Source organism: Motacilla alba, chromosome Z (assembly GCF_015832195.1).
Source record: "Motacilla alba alba isolate MOTALB_02 chromosome Z, Motacilla_alba_V1.0_pri, whole genome shotgun sequence".
Taxonomy (NCBI): Eukaryota; Metazoa; Chordata; class Aves; order Passeriformes; family Motacillidae; genus Motacilla; species Motacilla alba.
This window is the reverse complement of record NC_052046.1, coordinates 35,167,720-35,188,606: the sequence shown is the minus strand read 5'-3', so window position 1 is coordinate 35,188,606 and position 20,887 is coordinate 35,167,720. Positions and strand designations below refer to the sequence as shown.

Below are 20,887 nucleotides of genomic sequence, written 5' to 3'. Positions count from 1 at the left end.
AACAGGGAATTTCCAGAGAGTGCCTGTGTGCTTGCTCTGTATTCTTGGTCCGTCACGGAGACTGCAGTCTGGAAAGGAAGGAAACAGAAGCAGTTATTTCAGTTGTGGGAAACAGATTGTTTACAGATTTGTGAACTAATTAAATGAATGGCCCTCTGTGACCCCCTGTGAGACACGGATTTAGAGACTGGCTAAGATAATACCCTTGGGGAATCTAACAGCATTTAGTTAACCTGAGGCTTCACAGCAGCTGCAGGGGTGATTGCAACCTTGAATCGACAGTGGCTGCTGCAGATAGTCTCTATGGCAGAGCTGCCCTGTCCAGGAAGCAAAGTTCCACCCTACTTTAGGCTATTAGGCATTTTTTTCCCACCACAGAGTGAGTGGTGACAACAGGCTTTTAAATATAAAATGTATCTTCACCTTCTATTCGTCATACGTGTCATGTGAAGACAAGATTATTAATCTGAATTTGGCAGGTTTTGGAAGGGAAATATTAACATATTCTACTACAATATTGAAACTAAGTCAAGAAATGGCACATTGTGAAATTTCACATATTAGCTGACTAAACACTAAAGGGAGTTTTTGCTATATTTAAGGTAAGCATCTTTTGATGGTGAGAAATACAATGGCATACTTTTTTATTTATCTTGAACTTGTAGAAGGAGAGGGAAGACCATAGGTTGTCTAAGTCAGCATTTGTATGTTCTTTTAGGATTGCATTTCTGATCTTAGAGTAGCATTCAGGCCAAGGAGATGAAGATGGGCTCTGCTGTCTGGTTGTGCGCACATCCTGTTCTGACTTTCGTATTTGCGTCAAACCGCAGCAACTGTGGTATTCTGGTCTCTTAAGCTACTGCAGAGTATTACCAGGACTTGTACCCCTGGTGAAAATATTATGTTAAAAACAAAGAGATTTCTGCTACTTTACAGTAATAACCAAATACTGAATTATAAACCATTTCTACTACTGGTGTTATTTTTATATCTTCTGATTCATTACTGCTCATGTAATTCTATTTGAGTTATATTTAATTCCTTACAGCTACTTTTAAAATGAGATTGTATACAAAAATGGTTGTATGGACCAGTTAATTCATTTCTTTTCTGAGAGCACAATAGTTTAACAAATGTTTTCATGATAAAGAAATTGTTTTCTTCTTCTTTTCAGATACCATGACCAACAGGATGTTACTAGCAATTTCCTTGGAGCAATGTGGTTGATTTCAATAACTTTTCTATCCATTGGATATGGGGATATGGTACCAAATACATACTGTGGAAAAGGGGTCTGTTTACTTACTGGAATCATGGTGAGTGAATTTGTTAATTGGATATGAGATTGTATTTGCTTTTAATTAATTTGAAATTACCTCCAAAACTTTTAGTAGTCATAAAGAAATATTTATCTGCTGTCTTGGAGAGTGTATACTTAATCAGACCATACCCATAGTCTCTCATTCCTAGTAATAAAATAGTTTTCTTCTTCTTTAAGCAAAAATTTAGTAGCTGTGTAATGAAATACAGAGAAACAAATTGCACCCTGACAAAATTCATAGCTTCAGAAATCTCAGTAAAGTCTTTCGTTATATATTAAAGTATCATATCATCTTGATTATCTTTGGGCATGTGTAATTGGACCAGTACTAATAATGGCTCTTCAGTTATAAATTTTGTTTCTTAAAATTAATCACAAAAAGCCCTAATGGTGGCTAAATTCTTAAAATTCTTTTGTTTGAGCATAGTTTTCTACTCTATTTCTCACAAGTCTAATAACAAATTATTCATAGCAGCCCATTGCTTTAAGTGAAATTATGTTAAGCAATTTGCACAATAATACTTTTGCTACCATTGATACCATGCAGCAATTGTTAGCTTATGCATGCTCAATATATATTTATTAAGTGTATTTCATGTCTGGTTTTAATTTTTTGTACTGCACCATTTGGTCAAAGTTGGGCAGGGAGTAAGACAATGTATTGTAATGGTGGGAAAAATTACACGTATCTACAGTAAATTAGATATAAACAAGTTCTGGACTCTGCCACCCTTATTTGTACCAACATCTGTGTAAATGTCGCTGTCAGTGAGAAAGGTTGAATGATTGTCATGTATGTACAGTATGCAACTATAAGATACATACTTGCTTCTGAATTTTTGCCATTGATTATAAGTAATGCATGTCTAAGTAATCTGCGTCTGTTAAAACAGCTATATTGGGATTATGGCTGAAAGCAATTGGTATCAAAGTGTTGCCCCTTTTGAGCAGATAGGTTGATTCATTTATAATAAGTGTACGTTTTATATTCAGAGAGGAAAAAAGTTTTGGGTTTTTTGTTTTGGGTTTTTTTTTTTGTAAGGTTAAAGGATTTTTTTAGAAATATTTCAAAAAATCTTTTAAAAAACCTGATAGGTTTCAGTTTATTGACCTTTATTAATAAGGATTGATAAAGATTTCCAGTATATTTTGCAAAAGGTGGTACATGCATATCTCCTTAAATACAGAGTATGCAGTGGAGTTATAAGGTACGGGCTAAAAGCAAAGGAAGGACTCACAGGGCTTTTTTAAAGATTTGATAGCTCAAATCTGCTATCTTCTGGGGAAGAATCCTTTGCTTCTTTCTGTGTTGGATATTGATGCCAGAGAGAATGAAATGTGATCATAAATTCACTGGGAAAAGGGATGGAGAAGCAGTGTTTATTGCCACCTTGCAGGGCAGGGATTGCAGAATGAGGATAGAATCCTCATCCAAAGTCACTTCCATTGCTTCCATGGAAAACTCACATATGGATTTATACATACCGTTTTCACACACTGGCCTCTCTTTTTCAGAACTGGTAGACTTGTAAAATGTATGGATGATACCTTCATGTCTCTGATTGGGTTTTTTTAGTGGTTATAAATTCTGCAGCAGCTTTGGAAGAGCAAAGGCTCCAATCAGGATGTTGTGGTAATAAATTTGGGATAAACATCTGCAGAGACAGAAAACATTCTTAACAAAAATTGCGCCAAGTAGCTGCTGTGTTATGATGGGTAAAACAATGGAAAACCTAACCACTAATTACATTAAAGTAATCTTGTGGATAAAAAAACATGGAGCAATGAGAAAAAGTCAGATGCTGGAATTACTCTGGGTTTTTGGGGCTTGTGTTTTGTTTTGTTTTGTTTTGTTTTGTTTTTATAAAGGACATGAGGAATATTAAGTATGGCACAGTAAAATATAATAATGAACTCTCTTATAACCTAACCTGTTATACCAAAAAGCTTACAGGTCTTGAAGAGACCTGTAACTGAAACTTGTAGAGTAACTAATTAATATTTGTTGTGGAAAATATGAAATCCTAAAAGAACAGACCTAGTGATTTTTATTTCAATAGGAGCAATTGATGATCTAATTAAAAGACACACAAAGGTAACTGTTGAATGGATGTAGTAAAATAAAAACATATATTTGGTTTTAAGAGGTAAAGTGTAATTCCCTAGCACCTGAAGCAGCAAATGCATTGGATTAGTGTGATCAATGCCAAATACTGCTGAGTGTTTGGTTTTGGATGAAGTCCCTATTAAAATAGGTGGAAGGGGGAATAAATAGAAATACTTGTGAATGCAAGAGTCATTACACAGAAAACTGAAGAATTAATATTGGCTTTGTGGAACTGGTGGCCCAAGGAAGCCTGCTTTGGTGTCTTGATCCCTATGACGGAAGAACCCTGGTGCCATGTCTATCTTCCTACTTCTGCCTCATGAATTGCTTTCTGTGCAATGGAAATGGGAGTGCTCAGGGTGAGTTCTGCCTTGTACTCCAGCCTGTGAAGCGGACTTTGTGCAGTCTGCTGGTGGCACCAAGTTGTGTTGGTGATTGACATTGTAACTACTGCTGTCTTAGGTCACTGATGTAAGGTGACATCTTTTAAACTCTACAAATGCACACTGCTGGAAAATAGGAAAATATTTACACATATTCAGATTATAACAAAAGGAAAAATGCCTTGAGAATTGTTGAGAGTAAGATATCAAAGAAGTTTGATTAATGTATTAGAGAAATTGGGAAAAAAACTAAAGTAAAACAACAAAAAAAACAAACAAACAAAAAAAAAACAACCAAAAAAAAAACAAACCCCGTGAACAAAAAAAGCAAACAATGAAAAAAATTTGAACAATTTACACTTTGATCTTGCAAAGCACTTAAATATATGAAACTTTCATAAAAATACTGATACAGTGTGTTACAAAGAGGAGTCAATGCAGAGATGTTTTACAGTCAAGCAAGTGAAACTGAACTGGATGCCTCAACTCAATTACCAATCTATGTTCTTCCAATGAGACTTTACTAGGCAGCAGTAGTAGACTGTGGGCCAGGTGGACTATAAATTGAGAGCAAATGTATCCTGTGCCCCCTGTGTACATTAGGTGGGTCTGGAAGAGTGTGTTGGATGGATACACATACAGCTGCTGTCACTGTTCTCAGAACAGGATAGAGAGGAAATAGGGAGACCTGTGGCATCTTCACCATGCTGTGCAGCTTGTTGTTGTACTGTATTTGCGTGTGTTTTATGCCTACTGAAGCTGCCATGCCTGATTGTCAGTGCCCATCCAGGCAGATCTCTCAGATGCTCATCAGTAAGGTGATCTCAGCTACGGGTGGAACACTTTCTGTGTGTGGTTTCTAAGTGGAACTGCTTGTGTAAGCAGCATGTCCACTTTCTTGATGGCTTTTTGCATCTAGGGTCTTGGAGTGGTTTGCAAAATTTTCCCTGCTTTACATGGAGATTAATGAAGTTAGCAACAATTTAAAGAAGGTCTGTAGAAATTGGTAAGGAGGTGTGTGAGAAGATATGGAAATATGCATTATTATGGACTGTGAGATGGATAGCTTTTGCAGACCTTTGTAAGCTTTTGCAGTTACACAAGCTAAAACAATGGCAATCAGTTCTTCTGACTGCAAATACAAGGACCTGTTGCGAGTTTTAAGGACGTTTTTTCCTTTTAGATCCAGCATTATGTGGTGAGGTGGTGCATTTATTGTACAATGCAAAGTTTATGATGCAGAATCTTTCTGCAAAGCCACACTAACTTCAACAGTTAGAAGCAGACATGTAGGCCAAACCTATGTTGCTGCAAATAAAACGGATGAATTGCAATTGTTGGTTGGGTATAGCTTGATGAAGTTTGCTTTAAATGAAATAGATGTTATTTCAAGTGTCTGCTTTGCTGACATGGAAATTATACTTTTATTGCTTCTCTTGTTGAAATGTACTTCAAAGAGATTGTTAGGCTTAGGAAAGAACCAAATAAATAAGGAAAGTTTCTTAAACGTATGCAATAACTGTGGACAAGATTTGAGTTTTTCGTTGTGAAAATTTTAAGTGGCATCTTTTAGCTACAGTACTTGAGGACCATTCGTGTAGATGAAGTATTCTTATTAGAGTAGTTGCAATGAAGTCAGTGTGTACAATCTGGCTTTAGGAACAATAGTTTTTATTAGTTCCAAATGGTGAATCAAAAACTAATAAGATCTCATTCTAAATCTTCTCATGATGAAGGTTTTAATGTTCTTTGGAAGTCTGCATTTATCTCTAAACAATCACAATTTCTTTGCTATGAATCATGAAAAAAGTGATGAGGATGAGGTGTTACTGGTTTAAGAACAGAGGACTCTTCATCTAAGGCTTAATTGTGATGTTTGTGCAAATGGTAATTATAGACTGCCTGGTCTTACCAACAAATACAGAGAACTACCTAAAATAGGAACATGGCACTTAGAGTAGCAGTTTCTAACTGTCTTATTTTTTTTTTGGTAGCAAAATCTGAACAGTATTATTTTTGAAATTTAATACTTGTTAGATTGTAAGAAAAAAAGAGGTGAAAAACAAGTAGATTCTAACTGCATTGTTAACATTGCCTGCATGTCTTCTGGGATGAGTCCTGAAAGAGAAAAAATAAAGTAAACATCAGATTTGAGCAAATACGGAAATTATTTTATAGAACTTTATGGATAGTGTACAAAAAAGGTCATAAATGATTGTGCATAATAATGTCTAAAATGTGTGATTTTATGGAATTTTTTGTTCACGTTGTTTAATTGTGTAGTGTGTCAGAGAAACAATGGTTTATAAAATATAGAAAAGTATTTTGAATTACACTTTAAAAGCTGAAAATGTATGGTCAATTCAAGTTAAAGCACTGTGGATAAGAAGGTATCGATCTCAAACATCTAGAATGCTGTTCAGTTTTTACTTCTCTGAGAGTACAGAAAATATGAAGAACTTTTCGTGTGAATTGATAACATCTTGGATCCATGTCTCAGATATATGTTAGAATATAATTCAGTAGATTCTGATAATTCAGTAATAAATGTAAGTGACATCAGGACTTAGAACAGACTGTGTTTGTTCCTTCTATTATAGTACAACCTAAGCAGGCAATGTATTGAGCAGAAATTCTATATGGAGAAGACAGGTTATGATGCCTCATTCTTAGTGGTAAAGCTATGAAAAGTTGGGCTGCAGAGAAATTTGTCAGGTCCTCTACTGTTGTTGTTCCAGCACAACAAATTGCAAAAATGGTAGCTATTGTAGGGAATAAAGGTAGTTTCAGATTATTTTATGTCTGTGGCTTGTTGGAATCAAATTTCTAGCTGAAGTAAAGAATCATAAATTACCAAATTCAAGTTGAGAAGCTTTAAAATGTGATCACTGAAGTAGTGGTTGAGAGGGCATTGATCTGAAAAGTAAGACAATGGCAGAAGTTCTACTCCATTTGAGTAAACAAAATCTCTTGAAAGGTTTCACCATCTTTCAAAACTAGAAAAATTAAGGGGAAAAAAACTTCTTCAGAAGGTCTTTTTTTTTTACCAGTAGAGCAGGGAAATTTTTGAAATGTCAGAGGACGCAGGAACTTCTTCCCACTAAGGTCTAGTTATGGATTTATTTCAGTAAATTCAAAGGCAATTAGTTTCTGGCTGGAATGAGAAGCAGTTGTCTCATGCTGTCATTGTTTACATAGGTATGACTAGAGCTGATGACTGTTGCAGCAAAACTTCTTTGATCTGAGAAAATATAATTTCATTTGCAATTACCTTAAATTTAATACAGCAGTTTCCATATACTTTTACACATATTGTCATGAAACTTTTGTATTTACAACACAGGTGAAGAACAAGAACATCAGGTAGCTTTCATCCTGAATTATTGAAATGATGTTTCAATAGGCTTATAGGCTGTTAAGCCTGCTCATTTAAGGAAATCGCACTTCAAACTCTTGCCCAGCAAAAAGTTTTTTATGTGTTTTGGGATAAACTGTCCAGAGGGGTTTTAGCTGTTATGACTACTGAAGGTTTACCAGGAGCCCAGTCATCAGGCCATATTCAATTGTCAGGGCTCTCTGACAGTCTACAGTCATTAACACTACATTCATTAACACTACAGTCCTTTATAGGTTCCCATGTAGAAGAGATACTGTCTTCATGTTACAAATCATTATGTCCTGTGCTGTCCCAGATGTCTCTCCTAGTACTCAGCTTTCATTTCTCAAGAAGTTTACTTCCCCCTCACTTATGACTATCCATTCTTATGTGTGACACTATTTTATCAATTTCACATTTTTACATAACATTTTAATGGTCTTCATAATTTTTATTTTCGCAACATTGCTGAAAACCTTATGGACTAATTAGAAGTAAACAAACTTGCTTATCTACTCTTATATAGATCAGAAATTTAAATGTTGCAATAAAATTCTAGATGTGATGCAGACAAACTCCACTGAAGACAATAGTAGCCAGACAAATATTGAATACATGAATGTATAAATAATGCAAAGGTTTTTTAAATCACACTTTGGTTAGATAACATAGTTGTTGTCCTATTACTCATTTTATTTCAGTCTTGCAAGGTTATGCATCTCTCCCAGTAAACAGTGACAAATGCAAACCCACATTTATACAGCACCATTTCCCTAGCTTCTGTCTGTATTGTTTTGGAGAGGCTCTTTTTACTTCAAAGCAACATTTTTTAAAAATTTTTTTCCCTTCCCTGGTGGTCATGTATGTCCACCTTTGAGAGAGCCAAATGAACAAAATACCTGTTTAAATTCTTACAGGACTTTCATTTTATGCAGAGCAGCAGGAGGAATGTTGTGCCTTTTCTGGTGCAGAGCTAAATTTCCCACCAGAACCATATGTCTGCAAAGCGCACCTTCTCTCTCCCTCAGTGGATCCCAAGAGAAGTGAGCAAGAAATGTGGCAACTGCATTCTTTCAGCTACAGGCAAGTATAGCAGGACATTTTTGTGACGCCTACACCACTTAAGATTGCACTTCACTTCCAGTCCAGTAAACCAAAGATGCCAGGTGACTTTCAACAGAGACACTGATATGCAGTGTTGCTTCCCTTCTCACCAACAGCACCCTCCAGGGTGGCTGCAGGAGTAACTCAATTCGCTGTAGTCTTGTAAAGGTATTTTGGAACCTTATCAAGAAAAGAACCAAGTGACAATGCCTGAGGCATTTACTTAGAGGACTACAGGGTTTCTCTGACCAAATGCTGCTTTCAATTCTAACTGAAAATGCACCCAGTGCTAAGCTTTATTTGCCTTATATAAACCCTTGGTTGAAGAGTTGAAAGCACTTCTCTGTGAGTAAAACTGGGCCTTGACCAGAATGTTAGATGTACATGCTAGACTGCCCTTGAAGTTTAAACCCTGCAGTTTTGCAGTCACTGTCTTGCAGCAGTGTGAACCTTCAGTCTTAGCACTTGTGAGTGGTAGTAAAGGCATGGTCTTGATCCAGATTCCATAGCCACATTTTCGTTGTGTGCTGTGGGAAGCAACAGGTTTTTCCCTCCAGCTGTCATGGCTGTGTCAGGTGTGGTTTACTGTAATGTAAAATCCTCTATAGTAAGTTTTAGTTAGTCAGCTTTGATATGGTGATTCTGCTGATATCAGCAGAAAGCTCAGTGCGGATTGCAAAAGTGAAGAGGGCAGAGGATTGTGGTGGGACTGCAAAAGGCATCTCAGCTGGCATGTAGCAAGTATATTGATGAGTGACTTTGACAAGTAAGAAAAAGGGAAAGTCAGGTCTAGTATGATGTACATGCTATAACTGGGTAATACAGGCCTACCAACTATATTAATTGTTATTTATATTCCTGTAGCCCTTCAGGACTCCTGATCCTATTGATACCAGTGCTGTGTAAAGAGAATAGAAACACATAGTCCAAATTACTGATGAGTTTAGCATTCCCACACAGCAAATAGAATGGGAAACAAGGAGGAATTATGTAGGATCAGTAGAAGTCATCTTGGCATGCCAGGAACCTTCACTGGTTTTGCTAGGCTTTGTAGTAAGAAAAATCCTAAACAAAGGGGAAGATTTTAAAAGAAAACTATATATTAGATTTATATGTTTCTTGGGAGCTTTTAGTAAGTAAATAGGTGATGCAAAGAACCTTGTCTGAAAGATCTTGTTAGAACTGAAATCCATGAGGAGTCATAAAATACTGCAACTGAGGGCAAATGTTCTGTATACGATGCCATAGAGAAGGGACTACATCAGCATAGAGCAGAGTAGCATTGTAAGAATGACAGGCAAATAAAATAACCATTGCAGCAATGACTGATGTGTCTAAGACATAGTTTGCTTTGTTAAAGCAGTTGAAAGGAGGCTTGCAATAATTTAGAACTAAGTGCCAAGAGGAGAGACTGTGCAGAAAATAGGGAAAGTTGCATTTCATGGTGCCTGTAAGTAAAATGAAAGACAACATGAAGTAATAGTCATTCCTTTTTATGGGAGTCATGTTTAAGCTAAATTCATGTCATGTTCAGTTGCTAAATTTAAAGTATATTTTAAAATACAATTAATTTATCTTTCTTCTTTTTCCCTTTTCAAATAGCATGGGCTTGACATTAATGCCTGATGACATTATTTTTTCCCCCTCAATTTAATCCATCCTTCCATTAATTTTTTTAAGGTGTATCAGTCATCGTTTAGATTTATGTAACAAAGGAAATTGTTATCCTACTAGTGTTTAAAAACTGCCTAACCATATATGAGTAAAATGCCAACATACACTTCCACTTACATTTCCATCAGGGAAACTCACTTTGTATTCTAGGCATCAAAGAGGGCTAGAGAGGAGAATGGCTTTCACAGACTTGCGTACCTGCATGAGCACTGGAACTTTAGGTGTCATTCTTTGTCCTTAACAGGAGCAGCATATTTAGAATTAAAGATACAAAGAATGTCCTCAAGTTGATTGCAGTCACATCAAATTGTTTTCATAAGGGACAATAGCTGAATAGATTGACAATCAAGGCAAGTCCTGTCCTATGTAAATGGTTATGAACCTGATGCTAAAGGTTGTACTGCTCATAAATGCAAATTCTACATCACCATCAGAGATCTGATGCCACTGTGAAGCCCAGAGTTTGTTGATTTGCTCAGCTGGAAGACTGTGGATATGTTTATTTTCAGACTTCTTGCTTTTACTGTAGACAAATATGCTACACTTCATATCAAGCAAGAAATACTGTGTGTTCAGGATGAAATTCATGTGCTTCATCTTCTAATCCTTGCAAACAGGAACTAGGCATTGCTCAGCTCAACAGTGGAGTCCTAATCTTGCCTATTCTTCAACCTGTGATCTTTAAGAGCTTCTCATGGTTTAGTAGATAATTTCATTTAGCTTGTACATGTTGTTTCTAGAAAACAGAAAAATTCAGGTATCAGAATCAGCTTTTAAAATGGGTGGTTGCTGGCAAATACTTGATCACAGAGTACTTGAACACCATCAAATTAAAGAACAGTTGATTCTGTTATTACCTGTTTCCACTAAGTGGAGCAGATGAACAATGTAGTCAGACCTCAACCTTGGCTTGGTCAATTTGCTTGCACTGCATTTGTTGTAATAATTTCTGTCCTAAGTGCCCTTAAAACCAGGCTGCTTACCAAGACAAAACACACTGCGATAGCTCTGTAATGCAGGAGGTGGTGAGGCCGCGGATTAAGGAGTGTGAATTCCAGATAGAATTGATTAATGCTTTGATACTTGAAAATATATACAGTCCTGCCTTTTTAATTTTCTTCATCTTACATACAATTCTCCTGAACAAGAGCTTCAAGCAATGATTTATTTTATTATTTACTTCAAAACTGGATAAAAATAATGATGTTGAAAGTTAATGCAGTAGTCAAATATAAGACTTTGTAGAATTTTATTCTCTAGAAAACCCCTCCTGCAGATGAAATAATTATTAATGCTTTTACTTAGTTTGAGTAATTTTAATAAATAAGTAGCTGATGCACTGCATAGTACTGATACAACAAACTGGGGGTATAAGGTGACCTACTGATTTTCCTATGAATCAGCATCTTCAAAAACATGTCATGCAACATTGCTACCATTTTTTAAATTAACTATATTTCCTCAATTTAATTTCTGAAATTTTAAATAATTCTCACTTTATGAGTATTTTTAAGGATGCTGAGCTCTTTAGGGGAGCCATGTAATACTGCAGGTTGCTGTAACATAAAATATTAATCAGCATCATGTAGTTTAAGTGGAATTTTAGTCATTGTTGTACGCTGCTGTGAGTGATTATTTTTCCTTCACAGTACTGTGAAATGTAGACATGCAGATAGTATAATACTTCCTACTTCTGAAGAAACACTAGAAGAACTCATGTTCATGTCCTGAGATCCCATCATATACCACAAAGCCGAGAGGTTTAAACTGAATTTAGAATACCTTGCCATTGCAATAAAGCTGTTCTGGAGGTGAATAAGATAGCAGTGCATATACACCATAGAGGTGGTTGTCACAGCTCACCAGTGACAGTATTGTGATGCCACAGGCAGTATATTTTATGTGTGACATAAAACTCCTACTTTTGACAGCATTTGGCCCTTACAGCTGCTGTGCCATATTGAAAATGCCTTAATCACAAAGGCTGGAATGATTTTGCTTCAGAGCAAGCTCTTTTGCTGTCGGAACCCAGGACACCCCTCTGGGTGCCCTGGATGGCCTGAGCCACTGGCAGGGGGCTCTGAGACCCTGGCATGCAGCCAAAGACACGTGGGGTTTTGATCTTAGCCCATGGAGCAAATTACCAACTCTGTATGAGGAGTCACAAAAGTTTAGATAGCACAATAGTAGTGATCACAGGGTGAAGGGAAAAATTTTAGGATTTTGTACATGGGGGTTTGGGACTTTGTGCATGGGGGTCTGAGGCTCCAAAATGGAAGAATCAGGGGGTGCCTTGTCCTTCTTCATTCTTCTTCCTAGCCCCCATGATTTGGGTGATGTTGGCACTTTTAGATTGGTTTAGAATAGAAGCTGACTGTCTAACATAGGTGATAGGTATTGGAACAGAATTGTAAATATAGTACACGTAGTTTTTAGTGTAAAAGATAGCACCAGCCTCGTAGGTGGGAAGTGTGCCTTTGGCTGACCTGCTGAACAGATTGCAGCAGGCCCGACAGAAAATGTTTTAGATAACAATTAATAAACAACCTTGATACCGACAGCCTAAGACTTCTGACTCCTTCTTCGACAGCCGGGTTGGGAAAAAGGACTTTCTAACACATCTGCAGAGTCGTCCTGATAGCGGCGGCTCCCAGATTTTGCCTGCTACCATTCCTCTAGCCTATTTGAGGGGGATTCGGAACAAATGATCTAGTATTTCTCACCCCCAGTAAATTGGCTTAAATAGGTGTTATTTTGCTAGTGGGGTCTGTATTGACAAGCTCATTTCCATTCTAGCTTTCTTGCTGTGAGCAGGCAGAACTCTGGTTATGTCATTAAATCAACATCTGACCCTGGTTTTCCTGACATACTGAACCAAGAGATGCCTGCTTTTATCTTCATTTCCTTGCTATTATATGGGATGATTTATTAATTTTTTTGCCTACAGAGAAGTCTTCTGCATATTAGCATTTCCCTCGACAGGAAGAAGACCTAAACAGCACTGTCTGTTTTCTGGGGAGGTAGCATGTGTTAGAGCATCTTCTGTCTTCTCCTCTTCCCAGTGGAGGCTCAGTGGGCTTCTGAAGTGCTTAGCCTTAAGCTGTGTGGGCTGTATTTTTTCTTTTTAACTGTTAATGGGGTCCAGAGAAGGAAAATAACTTTTAGGAGCATTTTGACTCATGGAGAGAGCAAAACTTCAAGTAAATTCCCATGAACTTCCATCGTCACAAGACTGGACAACAGAGAGGTAGACAAAAACAAAGACTTAGTATTGGGGACAGGAAAGAAGGAGGAAATGCAGCAAAATTATGAGGGACTCATTTGAAGGAATGCAGAGAGCTGTTGCAGATGGACGATGAGAACTAATTGGAGAAAATGAGAGGAGGATTGGATGGATTTTTTGGAACAATCTACCAGGGAAATGGAAAAAATATTAATTCAAGGTTTTCACAGAATTCACTGTATGCCTCACTAAGTATACAGAGTGACAAGATCCAGATTTTTAAGGACTCTGTGGAAAAAGGGTTCCCAATGAGTTAATTTATTTTTCAGTCTCTATGTTTTCATTATGGATTCTGTATTTTGAAAGCTAAATTCTCAGATTTCTTCTGGATTTTCTGGAGAGGGTAAGGCAGTTATAGAGGTGGAGGATGGAGAATAAATTTATGGGAGAAATACAGAATGAGTAGAAGAAAGCTCTGTGAATCAAAATACACTATGCTTCAATGAGAAGCAATGAGAGATGGCTTTTTATTGAAGAGTAACTGACACAAGTGAATAAGAGCTAGACTGGAATGAACCTGCAAGTTAAATGTAACCTTGTCTATTTAATGAGATATTTATACTTTTTAAAAAAAGAAGCTGTAAAAATTTGTTTATTAAAACAAAATATTAAAGCAGCAGAACTTATAAATAGTGTAAGGGTAATGATACCTCTAGATGTAAAAAATTGGCACTGCTTTTTACCTGGCTCTCTTTAGCCTCCTTTCTGTTTCACCTGCCCCATAAAGAAGCATTTATGTTTGTGATGCTGATAAAGCCACTGTCATTCCAAAAAGACGGGCACCTTCTGGAATTTGCATGTTGTGCACATACATGTCAATGTGTATACATGCATGTGCATACATATATGAGCATGTATTGTAAAATTGGCATTTTCTTCATCCAAGTTTTGAAGATATGGTACTGTGTATGTCTTCTATTTTATATGGTAAAAAGATAAGCAGAAATAATAAAGGAGAAGATCACTGAAGGACTCAGAACAATAAGAAAATATGCTAAAGTGAGTAAATACTAATTTACTATTATTTTTAGGCCCTGCAGAAAATCCTAAGAACCTTTTCTTTTGTGTGTGTGTGCTAAATACTAATCTAATCTTATTTCCTCTTTAGCAGTTGTTATAACCTTGAGAAAATTTTTAAGAACAGGGTACTCTCTTACTGGGTTTAAAAATTTGGTTTTATCACCCTCTTTGTTTATGCATTAGAAATGGGAAATGTTCAACCCCTGCAGGAAAAAAAAAGAAACAAAACACAAGAACTTTTAAGTGATGCTGCTCACTAATTACTTTGGTGCTTTAATAGTTTACCAGCCTGTAAATACTGACTTGTCATAATACTCTGAAATGAAACAGCTGTAGTATGTTCACTTTATTTATCTGGGATGAATTACCTGATGCCTGCCATACTTCTACAGGAAAGGAGAAACTTCCTCTAAAAACTCTGCAAAATGCAGTAGTAACATCTTGGGGGTTTGTTTTATTGTTTTCAGGGTGCTGGGTGCACTGCACTGGTGGTAGCTGTGGTGGCAAGGAAGTTAGAACTTACCAAAGCTGAAAAACATGTGCATAATTTCATGATGGACACCCAGCTAACTAAAAGAGTAAGTCACACGTTATATTCACAACTGAAAAGGAATACTATGTCTTAATTTATTTATGTATTTGTCTTTAAGTAGTCTCCTGCTTGGTATCCTTGCTGAACTTTATAATGGGTATTATTTTGAAATATTAGAAATAGGATGCCTTGAATTTTTCCTTAAATTGAGGGCAACTGCAACTTGTTAGCAAATTTTAAGAATTTGGATAGAATATTGTATAGAGAGCCCTTGTAAGTGGAACGTATTTGGTGTTAATTAGTTAATTAGCAGTTAAATGTTGTGAAACTAGACTATTGTATTTAACCAAAAGCTTTTGCGTGACATATGAAATTATATATTTTTTGTAGCTAAAATAGGTGAAATAACAGATAAACACAAAAATGTCAAGCTATGAGAGATGTTCTTAACAAAACAACATATGTTTTCATATGTTGACAACATATGAACAATAACAGTGAGGCAGTCTTTCCAGATGCTTTTTGTACACAATGCTTAGTTTATTTAGTGGCACACAGTACTGAAGAACCCTGAAAGATATTTGTATACATTATTTTTAGAAGAAACTATTTTTCACAAAACAGGAGTCATTGGTATTGATAGAAATATTTTTAAATGAAAGAAAATGCAGCAAACATGGCCATACAAACCCTTTGCTGAAATAAAACAGGTCAGTGTTGAGGCAACAAGAAAATGAGTAGTAGCTGTACAGTCCACTCAACTTGTTCAGTCTTCATTATTGAGAAACGCCAATGTGAAGACAAAGGTGCTTATAATCACAACCTGGCAGAACTCAGCACAGTTTCTCCTTAGTTGTGGGTGCCTGAAATGGAGACAGTAGTTCTGCTCCAGGTGAGGAGCAGGATGGCTGCCCCAGCACAGCTCCATGCAGCACTGCAGCGCTGCACTGCCACGGGTCTTGCCCTGCAGAGAGCCCTGTCCTGTCCCCACATGCTGTTTTTCTCTGGCTGTGCTGGCTTTCATTTCTGTGCTGCTCACTACTAAAAGCCTGTATTTCCTGTAAGGAGTCACAGTAGGGAAAGACTAAGGATGAGTGGGAAGAGAGTTCTTATATAGGTATAAAGGTGTCTCTCTGAGCTTGTTGATTTACATTCCTATTACAATCAGTTAAAGTGTTGTTGATACTAGACTGTGGGAAATAATTTGTCCTTTCATAACACAGTTACTTTTCTAGTGTTATCTGACAGCTGAGCCCAAAGTGTGTCTCAGAGATTGGCCAGATTTTGAGTGTAGTCTTTATTTATGCCTTTTGAAGTTTATTTTGTTCATCTATTCTTCACATAAATCTCAATGTTAGTCTAATACTTTATTCAAGTGGTGCTTTCAGAGCTTTAAGCTCGTGAAACTCAAAGCCCATGAAAAGTGAGCCAAGCAAACAAATCCAAGATGCACGTCAGATCACAAATCATGCAGATACTGGGGATCTTTCCTTACAGCCTGATGATAGCCATACCTTTTGAATGTGCAAAGGCTACTTAGAGATTGTGAGGAGGTCTCTAAACCATGGTTGTGCTGTTAGTGAAGACAGGACAAGGTTCTCCAACACTTACAAGTGCAAGGTGGGGGAGCCTGTTGCTGGGCTAAGCTATAGCATGACATTCCTGCAATGTCTTAGCCATTGACTTAGCTCTGACACTGCAGTTACTGGCATGATGTAAAGCTGGAGGGAGAGAAAATAAAGATGAATAATTAGGACAATTTTTCTTTCCAAATAACCTTGTCATTCAGCCATTAATCAACATTGCATTCAAATTATTTGTATGTTTTTAAGCATTCTTGAAAATTTTGGAGGGTCTAAAAAGGGAACTGAAAGTACTCTTAATATTTTATGGGAAGCCAAATTTAAAAAAAAAAAAGTCAAACCACTTTTTAAATAGAACTCTGCCCACATTAATTGACAACATATTTTTTTCATCTTCTTGGAGAATGTTAAAAAAGAAATACATGCAAAAACTAAATTCCACCAAAAAAAGAAAAAGAGAAAAAAGAAAGGGAAAAAGTGCTCAAACACCTCTGGTAGTTTAAAAGACCGTTAAATTGCTAAAAGAATTAAGAAGTGCTAACCGTAGAACAAGAAAGAGAGAAATGTTATGATCCTATTGAATAAACTTAATTAACATACAGATAATGCATTAGTATTTCGTCACTGTAATTTATATTGCCATAAACACCGAATAGTTACAACTCTTTGAAGAGAGAAAATTATTCCTGGATGCAAAAATATTTGATCTGAACATCACATCTGTATAAAAAGGAAACTGCTCAGCAGTCCCCTTAATCCAGTTGTTGCTTTCTTCCCTCAGTGCTTCAGCTTCTTGAGGTACCCACTTCCCACAGTTAAGACAGCATTTCAAAAGCTTTAGGAAGAGTTAGTAACAGAAAAGTAAAACATAACATAATGCTACTTTTGTCAGCCTGGTGTTTTTCTTTTATTAAACAGGTGAAAAATGCAGCGGCCAATGTACTCAGGGAAACATGGTTAATTTATAAAAACACAAAACTGGTTAAAAAAATAGACCATGCAAAAGTAAGGAAACATCAACGCAAATTCTTGCAAGCTATTCATCAGTAAGTACTATTTTGCTTTCTTTTTGCTCCCAAGGTGTTTTCTCTGTTAGTTTCCTTCTCTCTCAGTCACTCTTAGTCCCATCCTGCCCCCTGCCTCCTCTTCTCCCACCATTCCCTTCCCTTCATAGAAGATTCTTCTGGAGGTTGAATTTCTTTCAGAGTAAGACAAATATAACCATTTACTGTATTATATGTTTACAATAAAATAAAAAGGTACACTGGCACTTTATGTCCATATAAACTGGTCAATGTTTTTTAGAAATTTCCCATGCTTCTTGAATTATCTAAGACTTTTTTTGTTCTATGCCACTGAGACTATGCCTTTTTTATGCATTTTCTTCCTGATAGAAAGATGTGGGCTACAATAGACAGAAGAAAATTTAAAAAGAAACCAAAACATTTTCTTTGTAGTGGATGTTTTAATATTTTTAAATCAGAATGATGTGATAGAAGAGAGTATGTATGCAGTGTTTAATGAAAAGAATATTCATCAAGTATAATTTCATGGCCTACTAGCATTTAGTTGCCTCTCTCCACTGTATATTTTCAGTGCATAAGGTCAAATGTTGGTATGTCAGCTATAACCTCTGCCATCTGTTCTAGAAAATGGGAGTGTATGCCAATAGTGGAGACCACTGAGCACCTCCGGCATTATTCAAATGAGTTCCTCCCCTCTACTTGAGAGTCTGAAAACAAGCCTGAGACCTAAAACTGGTAGTAGGATTAAGCTTTGCCATGGTATTGGCAAACTACAAGTATTTATCTAAAATTTGCAGTATGTATTTGTCATAAAGCACATCCAAATGAGCAGAATTACACAATAGTTACTATTCCTGAACTACATGAGAGGGAAGAAACCTCGGAATTTTGTCTTCCAGAACCAGAATTCTTTTGAGGATTGGTCAGGGTCTGTTTGTTCTATTTATTATCCCCATTCAGCCTGAGGAAGTAATTTGTACAGCCTATGAAGATAGTTCCCAGGAGTTACAGGAAAGAAGTAGACAAATTAAGTTTCATTTCAAACTGATGGTTTCATAACTTTTGAGTGTAGGTCTGTGCCTGAGACAACCAGTGAAGAGGTCAGAGGGAAGCATCCATGATGAAAAGAGCATCTATGTAGCTTCTTACAGGAAAGACAGGAAGGAAAGGCCCGGTTTACTAATTTCCTATTAGTAAATTTAGTCTAACAATCATTCTCATTTCATAGCAATTTTTTAAAGCAGTAGGTAGCTAAGCTTAAGCTATGAAGTACTCTGTAAACCTTGATTACTGTATTACATTTAGCAAACTTGCAGGTTTAAATGTTACTGTGTCATTGTGGAGATACTTCGAGGAATAGAAAGACAACAGAAGTTGAGGCATTTTTATGTGAATATAAAAAGTATCTTTTTATATGGCAGTTTGGCCATGCTGCTTAGCTTAAAGGATTGGGACGTGGAGGGGAGTGGCAGGGGTGCTGGGGAGAAGATAGCATGTTATGTACATCCTTGCTGGACTTCAATCCTTGATTGCAAAGGTTGTTCCTTAACATTTTAACTTTACTATTTATTGTGTGTTTGTATGTGTTTGTGTGTCTGTGTGTGTATGAGCACATATGTTCAGAAAAGAATCTAAAATGCACAGCAGGCTCGATCTCCAGCTTGTTTTATCACTGAAGCTCAGAAGAATTTTCAGGATATAAAGTGTGTTCTTCATCTCCCTTAAAAATTAATTAATCAGGAGGAGGGAAGAAGGTGGCATCAGTAATTTTTTCCAAAGTGTGACAGCTAGATTGCACAACTATCTTAATAATTTCTCTCTATCTTTTACCACTTTGCATTAGAGCCCCAAAACTTTTGTATTCAGGAAAAAAATCAAAAGATAATTATTTTCAATATGCTGAAGTTATTATTTTCAATTATTATTTCAATTATTATAATTATTTTCAATATGCTAGCAGTTAGCTTTCTTCCTGTAGCTGACTAGATGGATGCAAATTAATTTTTCATCCATTTGCATCTTAGCGCTTTTTCTCAAGTTGACTTCCGTTTTCCATCTTTCCAGAGTCTTAAGTTTTGTTTGGTCCTCCTCCGTCACCTTCCAACCATTTCAATGGAGACAAAAATAAAAAGAGAGGCATTTCAGGGCTAATTTTATTAAAGGAACCAGATCAGATCATGATAATAGTCATGGTCACAGCTCTGAAATGTGTTCAGCTGGTTTGGGTGTTCTGCTTCTCATGCACATTAGATAAGAAGAAGGTGAAATCATAAAAGGCACGTTATATATTGTATCAATAATAAAATCTACAGATGATAGTTAATGGGAAGACTTGAAGATATTGCAGGTTCCTTCATCATGAATGCGAGTTAGACTCCTCCTCAGGCAGCTACTGATCAAAAGTAGCAACTCCCTAGGACTTTCCACCTGCTGAATCGAGCCCACTGTGCTCATTTGATTGTTTTAGTATATTTTACACTTTGTTTTCTTTTGTTTTGTCTTTTTTTCAACAAAATGAAAATAGAGCTCGGAAGTAAGTTGTATAAGCTGTTCCTTTCTAAACTTGCAGAATTTACCACTGTCTGCATGCAAAAAATAGAGTTTTTATTTGTGAATTTCAGTGGTCTGATTGCTGTCATGGAAATGCGATCCAGAATCATGATCTTTTTCTGTGATAAGTGAAGTTCATAGAATCAAAATTTTATCTTAATGAATTATATTGAGAAAGTCTGTTAGTTTTCTTTAAATCTGGCTGCTGCAGCTAAAGACTTGCCATATCTATACATTCTTACAGCCTGTGGTAGGTGTTGGGTTGGTTACTATGAAGCATTATCATGTTGGTATCAACTGCTACTACAATAATAATGAACTTCCTGGAATTTTAAAATTAAAATACTGATTGTCAAACAGATGAGTCAATGAATCTTAAGAAAAGCAGAAAACACATATTCTGCACATTATTTGAAAGAATAGTCACCAAAACGCTGGGGTTTTCATTATCCAGTGAAATATTTTCCTTTGAATAATTGTTCTGACATTGTGATGATATAATTCTGTACCTTGGAGACTCCTTTTTTGCTTTAGAAAAACTCCACCTTGTAGCCTCTGAAAACATGACTCTTACCGTCTGCATTTATGTTGTGCTCTGAAAGAAGCTTCCAGGGGAAGCAGATCATATAGCATTCCAGTAACAAGCTCCTGGAATGACAGTTTTATGTGATCAGTTCATTTCTACCTTAACAGAGTAATTTCCATTTGTATTTTAAAGATATTTTTCAACGATATTTCTCTCTCCACAACTTACTTTCTCATGCCGGTTAGCCTAGATATGAAAAGAAATGCTTGTCAACTAAAGAGATGAAAGGAACTTTCTAGTTTTGGAATACCTTCAAGAGGGTTTTCTTTAAACTACCTTTCTAAGTAATACCATCACTGAGAAATGGACAGAGAATGCATTAGCAACCCACATGTCACAAAAT

The 20,887-nt window shown here is 36.4% G+C and overlaps 1 protein-coding gene across 7 annotated transcripts in view; it reads left to right on the top strand.

Moving 5' to 3' along the window:
• Nucleotides 1-20,887, top strand: part of KCNN2 (potassium calcium-activated channel subfamily N member 2) — an 80,792-nt gene that overhangs the window by 49,886 nt on the left and 10,019 nt on the right. For 3 of the 7 annotated variants that reach the window (XM_038123640.1, XM_038123642.1, XM_038123641.1), the window contains exons 5-7: nt 1,175-1,316; nt 14,736-14,846; nt 17,302-17,429. In XM_038123640.1, the coding sequence (XP_037979568.1) occupies nt 1,175-1,316; nt 14,736-14,846; nt 17,302-17,429 (381 nt within the window). Of the gene's footprint in view, nt 1-1,174; nt 1,317-8,104; nt 8,271-14,735; nt 14,847-17,301; nt 17,430-19,932; nt 19,942-20,887 lie in introns of those variants that run through there. The other 4 variants (XR_005255172.1, XM_038123639.1, XR_005255174.1 and 1 more) reach the window with 4 other exon arrangements.